This window comes from Poecilia latipinna, unplaced genomic scaffold, assembly GCF_001443285.1.
Source record: "Poecilia latipinna isolate Pla-1442-1.1 unplaced genomic scaffold, P_latipinna-1.0 Scaffold359, whole genome shotgun sequence".
Taxonomy (NCBI): domain Eukaryota; kingdom Metazoa; phylum Chordata; class Actinopteri; order Cyprinodontiformes; family Poeciliidae; genus Poecilia; species Poecilia latipinna.
The window spans coordinates 280237-292760 of NW_015112975.1; the positions used below are offsets into that span (position 1 = coordinate 280237).

General features: G+C 37.5%; 1 protein-coding gene across 1 annotated transcript; it reads left to right on the forward strand.

Moving 5' to 3' along the window:
* The first annotated feature begins 1428 nt into the window (after window positions 1–1428).
* efcab7 (EF-hand calcium binding domain 7) lies at window positions 1429–12524 on the forward strand. Its single transcript, XM_015036196.1, has 13 exons — window positions 1429–2114; window positions 2995–3206; window positions 3929–4015; window positions 4239–4428; window positions 5687–5808; window positions 8993–9134; window positions 9708–9817; window positions 9983–10146; window positions 10275–10408; window positions 10486–10634; window positions 10743–10952; window positions 11836–11943; window positions 12356–12524. Exons 1-13 carry the CDS (start codon window positions 1985–1987, stop codon window positions 12434–12436), a joined length of 1839 nt encoding a protein of 612 aa, XP_014891682.1. The 5' UTR covers window positions 1429–1984; the 3' UTR covers window positions 12437–12524.

Sequence of the window (12524 nt, forward strand, 5' to 3'; positions counted from 1 at the left end):
TTTTTTTTTTTTACTTTTAGATAATGTACTCTTTGTACTTTGTCCCTATTAAAATAAAACTGGAATTACAGACAACTATAAATCAATTAATTTTTCAGCTTCTAAATTATTGCCCAGTCTAGCCATTTAACATGTGTGTTAATTTGTCTATTTTTAAGTGTTGTCCTGTCTTGTTGATCTGTCTCTGTTTGTGCATTGACATTTAAGGTGTTCAGTTTTTTTTTCACATTTCAAAGAAATGTCCTTGGATTGATGTTGTCCTCAGAGTTACCTTAAGATGACAAAATCAACCATGTGTCATGATTTCTCTGTAGATTGATTTTGTGTAACTATAAAATTCTAAACTAATCCTTGTTTTGATAGATAGTCCAGACTCAAATTGTCTGCCTCAGCTAAGGAAATGGTTCTTGTCTTAAGTGACTCTTACACAACTATTTTTAGTGCTATGTAAATCACTGATAATTTGGCCAGTGACGGATCGCCGTCATTCCATGTCTCCTGTCATTAAACTCTGATTTGTCATTTTGACCATCAGAAGAGAGTGACAGTTGAAATATAGAGAGTCATAAAACGCAGCTTTCTGTAACTCAGTACTTATTACAGACTTTGGCACATAATATGTTGGCGTTTTAGAAAAACCTTCAACTTCTTTGAAATTATGATACTTCATTCATTTTGAAGCACCATTTTTGTGTAAAAGTTGGAATGGATAAAAAACAGAACTGTAGCTGAACTTGAACTCTCATAGACCACACACAGAGTTTGACTATACATTTGAAGGAAAAGGATATATGTTTTTGAACATATAAAACCTTTTTTTTAATTACAAAAAATACTAAAGTGTGATTTGCATTGGCATTCAGCCTCATGGCTCCAAGTCTCCTGAATAAAACTAAGAGAAATTTATAACCTTCAAAAGTCTTAATAGTAAAGTCCTTACAATCTCAGCTTAATTAAAATTTAGACTTGGCATTGTGGCAGCTATTCACCTTCATGGAAAAAGACAAGCCTTAACATACTGCAAGATTTGCACTGGAATTCTTTAGGTGAAAGAATAATTTATGTATTATTCTTGCATAGTCAAAGTCCAGACTTAAATTCAATTGAGAATTTAAGGCAAGACCTAAACTTATTGAACACGTCTCTCTCCAACCTGTCTATAAGCTTGAAATTTTTGTTTTAGAAAAATAGGGAAAATTTCCATATCTAGATCTTCAGAATTATTAGACACACTGCAAGATACTAAAAAAATCACCTCAACATGCATAACTACTTACTTTTTTTGTTTGTTTTTTAGAATGTACATGTAAAAATGAAACTCATTTAATTTGAGGCTGTAATATGAGAAAAGTGAAAATTTTCCACTTTTCTCATATAAAGCTAATTTTTAACCGGCCATTAATTCATATTTCAAACAGTAGGTTTGTAGCAGTGCGACAGACTGGCGACCTGTACAGGGTGAACCCCGCCTCTCGCCCGAAACGTTCACTGGAGATTGACACCAGCACCTCTCCCGACCCCACCGGGTACAAGCGGGGACGAGGCTGTACAGAAAATGGATGGATGGATGGATGGGTTTGTAGCACAAAAAGTTCCAGAAATAATCAGCTATTTTGGTAGCATTATATGGCATTTTATGCTTTTATTAATCTATTTTTTCTAAACTGAGAAAATTTGTGGATAATTTTACCACAGCGGAATTTAATTTTGGTTTTTTTTTGTGAAAGACACTGCATTGCTTTAGGTTTAGCAACGTAAGAGGAACGTTTTCTTTATTTTCTTGTTTCCACCGGATCCTGTTTGATGCGCACTGTCGAGATTTTGTTTCCTTAGCAACAATCCCCGCGATAGCAACAATGTATCACACCTATCAACGAAAGAGACAATGCAACAATTCAAAATTTTAGTTGGCGGTCTGCTCTCTTTCCCCCATAGACTGATATAGTGAATCGTTGCCATATTGTTTTTTTTTTTCCCCTACAAAATGTCTTTTCAGGAATCAACTCGTCCCCCCGATGATGATGAGGTTTTCTACATGCAGTGTCGAGCTGCTTATCTTGCTGTGTTCCGATCAAGTTTGTCTAATATATCTTCAAAACAGCAGTTGTGTCGGGGTAAGAACCGCTTTTAAACCACTTGCTAATTTGCTGCACAACGCTGTGTGATTTTAACTCGTATGCATATCTATCACTTTGCCTTGATTCACGTGAATGCACAGATTTACGTTGAAGTCAACATAAATGCGTCTTTGTTAGAATAGGACAACATGTAAAATGTCACTGAACATTGCAGATCGCTGATTTAGGTCTCAGTCAACCATCTTGATTTTCCATAATGTAGTCCACATAAGTCTCCAAGTTTATAAGAATACCTCGATTTGTAATCAGGAAAACTACAAAAATGTCGAAAAGCCAGGAAAAAAATCTATCGATTAAGTGCATATAGTTATTAGTGAAAATTAATAACATACAGTTCTGAATCAACTAGCTCCCAGTCAGACACTCGAATAATAGTACTCAAAAGTAGCTTTTGAAGACAAACTGGTATCAAAATATATAAGAATTTAAAAACGGTAGTAAACTTTCTGTTATATACCGTTCTTTTATAATGCCATGCCTGGAGGTGCTCAAATGCAATTGGCTGACATACTGGGAAGTACCTAATGACAACACAAAACGGTAGCCCCAGTTTAGAATAGTCTGACTACAGAAATATCGATTCACTACATTTATTAAATTTGTTAACTTTTTTCTTTCTTTTAATCACATCAGATTTAGATTTGTTTGTCTGGTGTAGTTACAAGAAGCATTGGTGGTTCTTAGTCTTCATTGAATGTTCTTCAGAGTAAATTAGTTTGGTATTACCTATTTAATTATAATTAAATGCAAAACTTTTGTAAATTCATTTTTGATGTAGGCATGTTTCCACTCTCCTTTGCTTTCTGTTTTTAGTGACTATCATGTGAATATCTTGTTTCCTATTTATCTTGTTTAGTTCTCCAGCAGGCTGGTAGGAATCCGTCCCATGCGACTCTCAATAAATACTGGACTTCTAGAACATCTAAGCTAAACTTTGATGACTTCTGCGAGATTCTGAAATGCGAAAGGAAAACCGAGGAGGCTGAGATAATGAGAGCTTTCAGAAAACTAGATGTAAACTGTGACGGCTACATCACACACAGCGTACTGGAGAAGGCTCTAACATCTGTAAGTAAAATGTTTTTTAGAATCTTATTTTTCCACAAAGTGCAGAATATTCTCTTAACATTAGCTTCTTATTTGGTGGTTTAATTTGTGAAGGTTACTGTCGCTTCAGATAGGGTTCTTCAACCTGTAACTTGGTTTTGCAAAATGATCCATTTTTATTGAACGCACCAATTTGAAAGAGTAATTTTAGCTGTTCTTCCATCTCTTTTCATTCAGTAACTACTCATACAAGAGAATGACACAAATTTTGAATGGAATAATTTTAATTAGGATTGTTGTCATTAGGCTGCTAACTATTCACTTTACTTCTGATTTCTTATTCATTTTTATTTAAAACAAATGTGTGCGTACCACTCCAGAAAGTGGACTCAGTTTTTTGTTGACTTTATTCTTGGAACATCAAACCTAAACTTTGATCACTAGTCAGCTTCTAAGTATTTGGAAAATAAACTTTTTTTTTTAATTATTCTCCACCAATTGTCAAAAAATGTAATCCATTCATCCATTTTGTCTGGATTATAAACAACAGAGAACTCTGGGAAATTAAGAGTTTAAAACTATGGAATTTTGCTATAAGAAATGTGTAGTAGTAGCAAAGGTCAACTGGGAGCCCTAGTCTTGGACAGTAGAGAGCATGAAACTCTTTTGAATTCATTGAACTGAAGATGTGTCTGCGTCATGATCGGTCAGGATGTTATTTGAAATTGTCTTTGTTGTTGCAGAGCGGCGAGAAGATGACAGCGGAGGAGGTAAATGCTGTTTGTTCATTGTCAGACATAAACAAGGATGGAAAACTGGACTATGCTGAGGTATGCTCATGCAAGCTAACTAAATATTTCCATCCAAAAGATATTCTTTTGAACTTTCAGTTTCTGTGCTGATTTTTTTTTTTTTTTTATTGTTTGTTGCAAATCTGTCTGGATTTGTTGTTCATTCAAAAACAAAAAATGAAGTCATTTATGCTCCTCTTTGTTGGCTCCAAACGTTGCTCGTGTATCATTCTCTCATTACTTTTTCCCCTGCTGCTGTCAGTTCTGCCGGCGGCTTGTTTCTACAACGGAGCAGTGTCAAACGGCTGCTCTGGACAAGCTGGAAGCTGACGCTAAGCTAAAGAGGCAGAACTTTGGCAGCCAGTTGTACAGCCCTCCTAAAAGCTCAGTGGCATCAGCATCATCTGTATCACCAGCTCAACATGCGGAATCAGACTCCACTGTCAAAAAAGGTATTAAACAGAGGCTTTAGAGCAGGTTTACCCCAAATCTCTGCAGTGCACCCGTATGGTCCGTTTTGATGAATGAGTAATAGCTGTTTTATTGATCAATTTTTCATCACCAATGTGACAAATCACCCCATTAAGGCAGTCCATGTTTCATAATCGCCAAACAATTAGGGCAGCTTGTTTAGAGGGAGGAGACATCAAAGTGTTTTGATTCTGGTAGTCATTACTGCCATTAGAAGACTGACAAAAAATAACTACTTTGGTTTGAAACCACTTGGATTCAGTCAGCGGCATTTTTTCAGTAAGGAATCTGTAGATTCTCTGTCACTTCTCCTTTGTAAGTTCGCTTTTAAACATTTAGAACCCAACTGTTGAAGAAAGGATTGGAAGGGCGGAGCTCTGGGATGATAAGGCGAGTGAGGGGCCAACATTGGGAAGATGGATGGGGTTGATTTAAGTGGTCAGTCCATGTTCTTGTTATTGATTCGGGGAGGATTCCACCACTTCTCACTGGGGAGGTGATGAGGGATTAGAGAGGAGGAGCAGTCAACCACCACTGCAAAAACAAATGAGCTCCCACGCAGTAGTCTGGATTATCACGTTATTGTGCCTCTCCCATGTATTGATTTCTACCTGTTGCGTTTTAACAAGCCTTTGACTTGAGTTGCTATGCAATCACACACGTCAAATGGGTAATTTTTGTAGCCTTGATAATGTTTTGATGTTTTGCTTTCATTCAAGCGGTAATTTTATTGATTTGTTTGAAAAAAAAAAAAAAACTTTCAGAGCTTTATTTTAACAGCATAAATCTAAAGGAGGATTACAGTGGGTTCATTTATTTCTGTATCTAACTGATTACTCACATTTCTAATTGGCCTGATTTTCCGAGATTGGTAACAATCCGCCCCTTCATAAAAAATAGGAAAAAAATTCTACCGTCAGTTTATCTTCAAGGAATAATGTTATGCAAGAAAGTGAATTTGAAGGGGTGCCTTTAGTGATTTCATGTGGCAACGTAATTACATGGAGCTAGATCTCGAGATTACATTTTCTCAGAACAAAAAGCAAAGTCTGCATTGTCACTTGAACTGTTCAAAGAAACTTCCAAGAAGGCAGACCATTGATTGAATTTCATCACGCACCTAATTTTGCTTTTGGAAAACTGTTGCATAGACTACTGAACTGCCTGTAATTTGTCATAAATTAGTCTTTTTTTTAAAAACTGTTGAGTATTTTGCTAACTGCTGTGTGTGTTTCTCAGACAGCCAGTCCTCTTCTCGTCCTCCTTCTGCTCGCAGCAGACGGTCGTCCCTGTCAAACTCAGTCACAGTGGCATCCAGCAGCAGTAAGGCAGGCAAAGTTCAGGAACCGTCAGGTTTACAGGTAACGGAACTCGGTGCACTTGTTCTAAATGTTTGGAAATGTCCTGAAATGACATCAAGTCCTGCTTTCTATATATGAAGCAACATTTATGATAACCCCTTGGTGTTTCTATGTCCATGCTAATGAGCACTGGTAGTTCTTTAACACATTATTTCCTTCCACTAAACTTATCATCGATATGCTTGGATAGAGCACTATGAAAACAGCCACCTTCTTTAGCAATAATATTTTGTGGCGATATAACATATAACACAATAATATAATATTTCTGTAATGAAACCCATTTTTATTAGTTTATGTAATGATAAAATTTTCTGGGACGCCTTATTTATGGCAGTTCATCAACTGTACAACATAATTATGAAAATGAATGTTTAACATAAATCACGTGGTTCTAAATACTCATGATAAGCCCTCGTTGTTTCTTTGTCCATACCTAATGATCAGCGTACACTCTTGCTCTCTTGGTTCTTTAGTGTATTTTTTCCTTACTTTAAGCTTTTTATTGATATGCTTGGATAGAGCACTTCTATCCACCTTCTTTAGCAATAATATTTTGTGACAAATAACATATTTCTGCAACAAAACCCAGTTTAATAAGTTTATGTAATGATACAATTTTCTGAGAAACCATTCATGGGACATTTTATGAAAATAAATTCTTAAGATCCAGCACAGGGCACTAAATACTATGAGTCACCCATTTGTTTAGCTAAATTATTGAAATAAATGAGTATTTCAATTGTATTCCTAGTTCTTAAGCTTTACCTATGCATACAGTACTATTAACTATATGGTTTATTGTAAATGCCAAATCTGTACATTTAGTAAATAACTGGATATCTCTTTGTGTTTGTATGGAGTACGGCGTAATAAGGAGGACCCAGCATGCCGTGCAGCCGCTCGGATGGCTGAACGTAGCCTGGGGTGGATAGATATACACTGTATTGATCTGGCGCTCTTTGTTTTCACTCTTTTTGGCTTAACCCTGGCTGGTTTGCTTTACAGCAAAACGAAAAAAAAAAAAAAGTAAATAAATAAACAGAACAGAACAGGTCTAAGCACTGTGTTGAGATTGGAAACGACCAGACATCATTAAGGGTAACAGAATGTGTGTCCAGAGAGCACCTCGAAGGGGAACTTCTGCTCCCTGGATTGGCTCCCTATATAGCCACAGGCTAATAACTATGGCTGATGGAGAATGGATGTGTAGCTGCATCAATATGCAGATATTGTTGCATCTTCTGAGACACAAATATCTCCTTGTATACAGAAATCTACATGGCAATCATTGGTTTTATGTTTTCCTATAGCTTTTTATGTGTAGATAAGAGCAGAAAGAGATTAAAGGAGGTTTAATAGACTGTGTATATGAGTGTGTGTGTGTGTGTGTGTGTGGCCGGGTTGGTGTCCTGCGACCCTGTGAGACAGTAAATCAGACCTGTGGCTGGAGCAGGTGACAGATCCTGTATTAGTCTGCAGGCTGACCCTCTCTCTATGGAGGCATTAATTCTGATGTCCTTAACCAGTGGATGGGTGCCCATGGCATTTTCCCTCATTTAATATTGTCTGGACAAACCACCAAAGTGTTATGGTTTGATCTTTTATGCCTCTCACAGCCCAAGATAAATACTCCGAGAAAATGGCTTTTCTCTAAAGGAGTGGCATGCTCCGTCTTTATGGCACTTTTCTTTGTTTAACTTGGTGATTTATTTGTCAACTATAAGGATATATGGCCTATTCTGGCCTTGCTTGGCCCTCAATGTGCTTTTTACTGTGTGTCCACGTCAACTGTGTTTTCATTTAATGTGTCTCCAATGAGGGGAATGAAAACTTCCCTGTGTTGATGTTCCTGTTCAATTTCAAATTATTACCTAATTTCGGTTGTGTAGCCAGACAAAGCAACAGCAGGATTGCAAAATGGAAGAAATATTAGAATTCATAAATATCGCCAAAGTAGCCCCTGGACGCTTTTGAATGACCGCTCGCTCAAGATTGAAGAGGCCATATTTATCAAGGTTAAATAGGCTCCAATTTGCCCCAATCAGGTCCAGCAGGGAGACCTTCCCCAGCCTTCTGCAGACACACGGTGTGACACTCCTGCCCTCTTCTGGCCAGCACTAGAATAGCATCTATTTCATGTGAATGAGTTGATACGAAAAAAATGCCACAATGAATTTTTCAAAGTGTTGATTTTATGTTTCAATTGGCCAATATGGGGATTGAACCCATGACCTTGATGTTATTAGCACCACACTCTGACCAGCTGAGCTAACCAGCTTATATATTGTTGAGTTTTCACTGATTCAAGAAAATCTTACATGATCGTGACAAAGGCGTTCATATTCAAATTTTTTTCAACATGCATAAAGGTATATTTTCCAGCCTTCTTTTTATTGTGAAGTGTTGATTTTATTTTCCAGCCTTTTTTTATTTTCAAGGCAGTGGCGATTTTGAAGTTGGGCAGTTTAACGGCTTTTGTGCTGTTTAACACACGGGAATAATTTGAGCTTTTTTCGTACTGCATGTGGGATGTATTTTGTAGTCACCGTGCTAAACGATGCCTCCACACAAATGTTGATATCTCAGGAACCATAAAAGGTATGGATTTCATTCACCCACCATTTTTATCAGAAGGAATAGAGGAATGTTTCTGTCCTTTTCAAATTTTAGGGTTTACATGAGTCTTTTTCTTTCTTTTTTTTTTTTTTTTTACATTTCAAGGAATATATTACTACAACCTAGCATTCTAGTGGTAGCCTGTTTTAGCTAGTTTTAGCTTTTTAGCTAATTTTGGCTTTTATGTGGGTTTTTCACACTGCATGGACTATTTCTCACTTTTCTGCAAGTCTTCAGCAGTTGGCTTCAAATGCTTTTGCCATTTTCACCAAAAGCATTGAGCATTCAGCATTCACACTTGCATTTTCGTAGGAAATGCTCACTTTCTAGTTAGTTTTGGTTTCTGTTGACTGAATAAATTAATTTTGTTTTGTAGTAGTGTCAGGATCTGAGCTGAAACCACACACACATAAACATGTCTAGATGCATAAAGCAGAATTGAATCCTTGATAAGTATTATAAAGGCCTTCAAGCAGAGATAACCATATTTTTGTGATTGTTCTCCTGGTTTGCCATCCAGACAACCATTAGAAACGTAAAGCAGGAGTGTTTTCTGTCATTGCAGGATTGGCATCACTGCTTTATGAAAGGCTGCTTCTTTGTGGACGATAAGGGCAGCATTAGCTCTCTGCAGTACCACCTTCATCTTCCTCAGAAAACCAGTGTCTATCTAACCATTCAGCCGCTGAGCCTCAGCCACAGACCTGGTTAGTGTCAACATGTTCATGAAAGAAAAATATGTAAAACTGTAGCGTGCACACAGCTAAATGTTGTAGCTTGGAGAAACCCTTTGCAATTTTTTTTTTTTTTACCATTGGTAAAATATTGTATGAAATTGCCTACAAAATGCTTTTACAGAAATTATATAAGTACTTCACACTTTGCTGAAAGAAGCAAGGTTTTATCTGACATTTTTAAATTAGACTACAAGTGTGACTAAGGATTTGTTTGGGTTAGAAGCAATTTTTAGGGCATCTAAAATTCCAACATAAAATAGATTCATTACCTTTCATGGGCCTATTTTTCATACTTTAGCTCATTAAATTTAGTTCAATATGAAGGATCTGCTCAAGAGCTACAAGGTGGTGCAGTTGTTAGCTCTGCTGCCTTGCAGCATAAATCCATGGTTTGAATTGAGTTTCCTGTAGGTCCTCACTCTACAGTTTTATTTGTCATCATTTTCTTAATTCATAGAAAATACATAATGTATGTTACTGACTTTAAAAATAATTTGTGATTAAAAATAACCCCAACAACTTTTTCCGTTTTCATCTTTTCAGATAAGCCTCCAGCATGGATGAATGTGGACACGGCTGTTTTTGTCATGACAGCAGGTGAAACCAAAGAAGACTCGGCTTTAGTGTGTTTCACCGAATCAAAAGACAAAGAAGTATGTTTAATGTAAACAGGCCCTTTCATTACCAGATTCATTCGTGTTCTAACATACATAGAATCAAATAAAACATCATTGTTCCTACATGCTGATATAATTCCTCTATGTTTTCACTTGTGAGATTATTTGTTGATTTTTTTTTTTTTTTTTTTGTTTTTGTAGAAATATGTTTGGAAAGGAGAACTAAACGCTGGGACTTACCGCCTGCTTCCCTTCACCAGTGGCTGCAGGTTAAAGAAACAAAACAAAACTAACTTTTCGGATAAATCTGTCAAACTTGTCTACAAGACAGACACAGGAGAACTAGACCTCACTAGCGAGCTGAGGTAAACCTCTGATGTTGGTATCTGTTGCTGCAACAGAGTTTGAATGTAAAACGCTCCTATGGATGTGTGTTTTATAAAGGAAAAGGAGATGTGGGTCATTTATCTGTAATATTTTGTTTTTACCACAGGGAGGTGCTGTCTGAAATCTTTGAGATGATTGACCTGGATGGGAATGGTTTGCTAAGCCTGGATGAGTACAACCTGTTTGAGCTGAGGACCAGTGGGGAGAAGTGTGACCAGGATGCCTGGGCCGTGTGCAAAGGTGGTCACTAATCAAAGCAACTTAACGTGAAGAGGGCGCCCAGGTTTTTATTGTTCTTTTTGGTTTTGTGGGGCCAGAAAACTTTGATATGAGGAAAAACCAGCTGACGCGGCAGGGTTTTATGGAGCTGAACCTGATGGAGGCCACAGAGAAAGATGGAGACCCTGCAGACCTTTGGGTGACCCTGGAATCTATGGGTTACAATCATATGCTGGAGTTAGTAGAGGTAGGTGAGCACATGTGATTAACTAAATAATAGACGTTCACTCATTTGGTTTTGTGGTGCAGGATGAATGTCAGCCAGTTAAACAAACCTTTCCTCCTGCTCTGGAAGGCATGTCCATTCCAAATAGATGTACACTGTGAAGGTACTCAGCCATCCATGCAGCCACTTTGCTTGGACTCAGGCACCAAGCTTTTGAACCAAGCCCTCCAGAAGTCCATCACCTTGAGGTTTGGGGCCAAAGCACTTCGAGGGCATGACAACGTCTTCATCTACACCTACAGAGGAGACCACCGGATTTCCTCCCTCATAGTCAACAAGGTGGACCAAAAACTTGTTTACTCTTATCTAGCTATGAGGGCAACAATTAAGCTTTCAAACACTCATTAGAGGCATAAATTTTAGATTATCTGGGGCTTTTAATGGTTCATTTGAATCATTCATCCTGTGTTAGTTTGTTTTTTTTGTTTTCAAACTTGTAGACATGCATACACCCCAACAATATTTGTCGGAATGTTTTTTAGCAAGTTGCAGACAAATCACACAGTTTTTGTCAACATCAGCAAGGTGCTGGCATGATTCTTGCTGTGTGTTTGAGTACACTCTTGGTAAAGATGATAGAGCTCATCTAAAAAAAGTTTACTTTCAGAGAGTAAACTAGGGAGTCACTCAGTTGGAACATCCATTTGTGTCCAGTTTCCAAGCTTTCACCCTCAGATGGAAGAACATTCATTTTGAAAAGTCTGAGCTGTTTGTCCACAATAAGAAGAATTTTGAAACGCTAACTTGAGGTTTTTAACATCAGAACATTGTAGCAGCTATCAAACATGTTAGTGGTAGTATCATGCTGAGGGTCTGTTTCAGTACCAGTTGCAAAGTGGATGGGTTGAGAGGAATATGAGCGACATTTCCCAGGACCTTAGCTAACACAATCAGTCGTCCTTATTCAATTCAGGGTCATTGACATGCAGGTGGGGTGTCCATTCTCTTGGCAACAAAAGCTACACTGAAAGAATGGCTGAAGGGCTCAGAGAACAACCAAGGAGAGAAAGTTGTTTAGATTCTTACCATGACTTCATGGTATGCAAAGACAAATTTGTGTAAACCTTTTTGTTCTTTTAATCCTATTTACATGTTTAAACTACGTTCTGTGTTTTCATAGATTTGAACTGGAGAAAGTTAAACTCTGCTTTCTGTTCTGCAGGCCAATCAGAAGGTGACGGTTCATGTAAACAACGAGCAGAGCAGGAACTGCTGCAGCAGCAGAGGGATGGCTATGTTTGCTATTGAAGTTCCAGCCAGGACCAAAATGGTAAAAAAATAAAAAAAAAGATCACTGTTTTACTAGTAAAGCTGGTGTTCTCTCCAACCTTGTGTGTCTGTTGTTATGCACGTTTTGTGTTAGCAGTATGACAACAGCAAGCTTGAGTATTTTTCAGAATATTCACATTGTAGAAATATCTGCCATAGATTCATTTGGAACTTTTGTATTTTTAAAATGGGCTAAAGGAGATTGAGAATTCAGGGAATTTAAATTGGGGAAAAGTAAGGAATTTTAAGTGTGAAAATGTGTGTGAACCCCTGACTATACCCACAGAAAACAGAGAAAAAATAAAAGAAAACTAGCTCCGGTGTTATGACAGCTTAATATTGTACCACAACAGACTGAATGATTATATTTAACCCTAGATTCTAATACAAACATGTATTTCTTTTGCCTGTAGGTGTGCCAACACGTGCTACCCATTAATGAAAAGCAGGAATGGGTCTATAACTGCGTGGAGACCAGTTTACCCAGCACATAAAGCTGAAACTGCTGAACATATTGCAATCATAAGAAGGTTGTACTACAGAAAGACTCTCTGAAGTCTGTGCTGGACGGTTCTACTTCTG

Bases quoted from the DNA above. Each gene is read 5' to 3' on its own strand.
- efcab7 (XM_015036196.1), top strand. From the start codon at position 1,985: ATGTCTTTTCAGGAATCAACTCGTCCCCCCGATGATGATGAGGTTTTC. The intron at 4,016-4,238 runs GTATGCTCATGC...TGCTGCTGTCAG, and splicing joins GAAAACTGGACTATGCTGAG to TTCTGCCGGCGGCTTGTTTC. The intron at 11,944-12,355 runs GTAAAAAAATAA...TTTTGCCTGTAG, and splicing joins TTCCAGCCAGGACCAAAATG to GTGTGCCAACACGTGCTACC.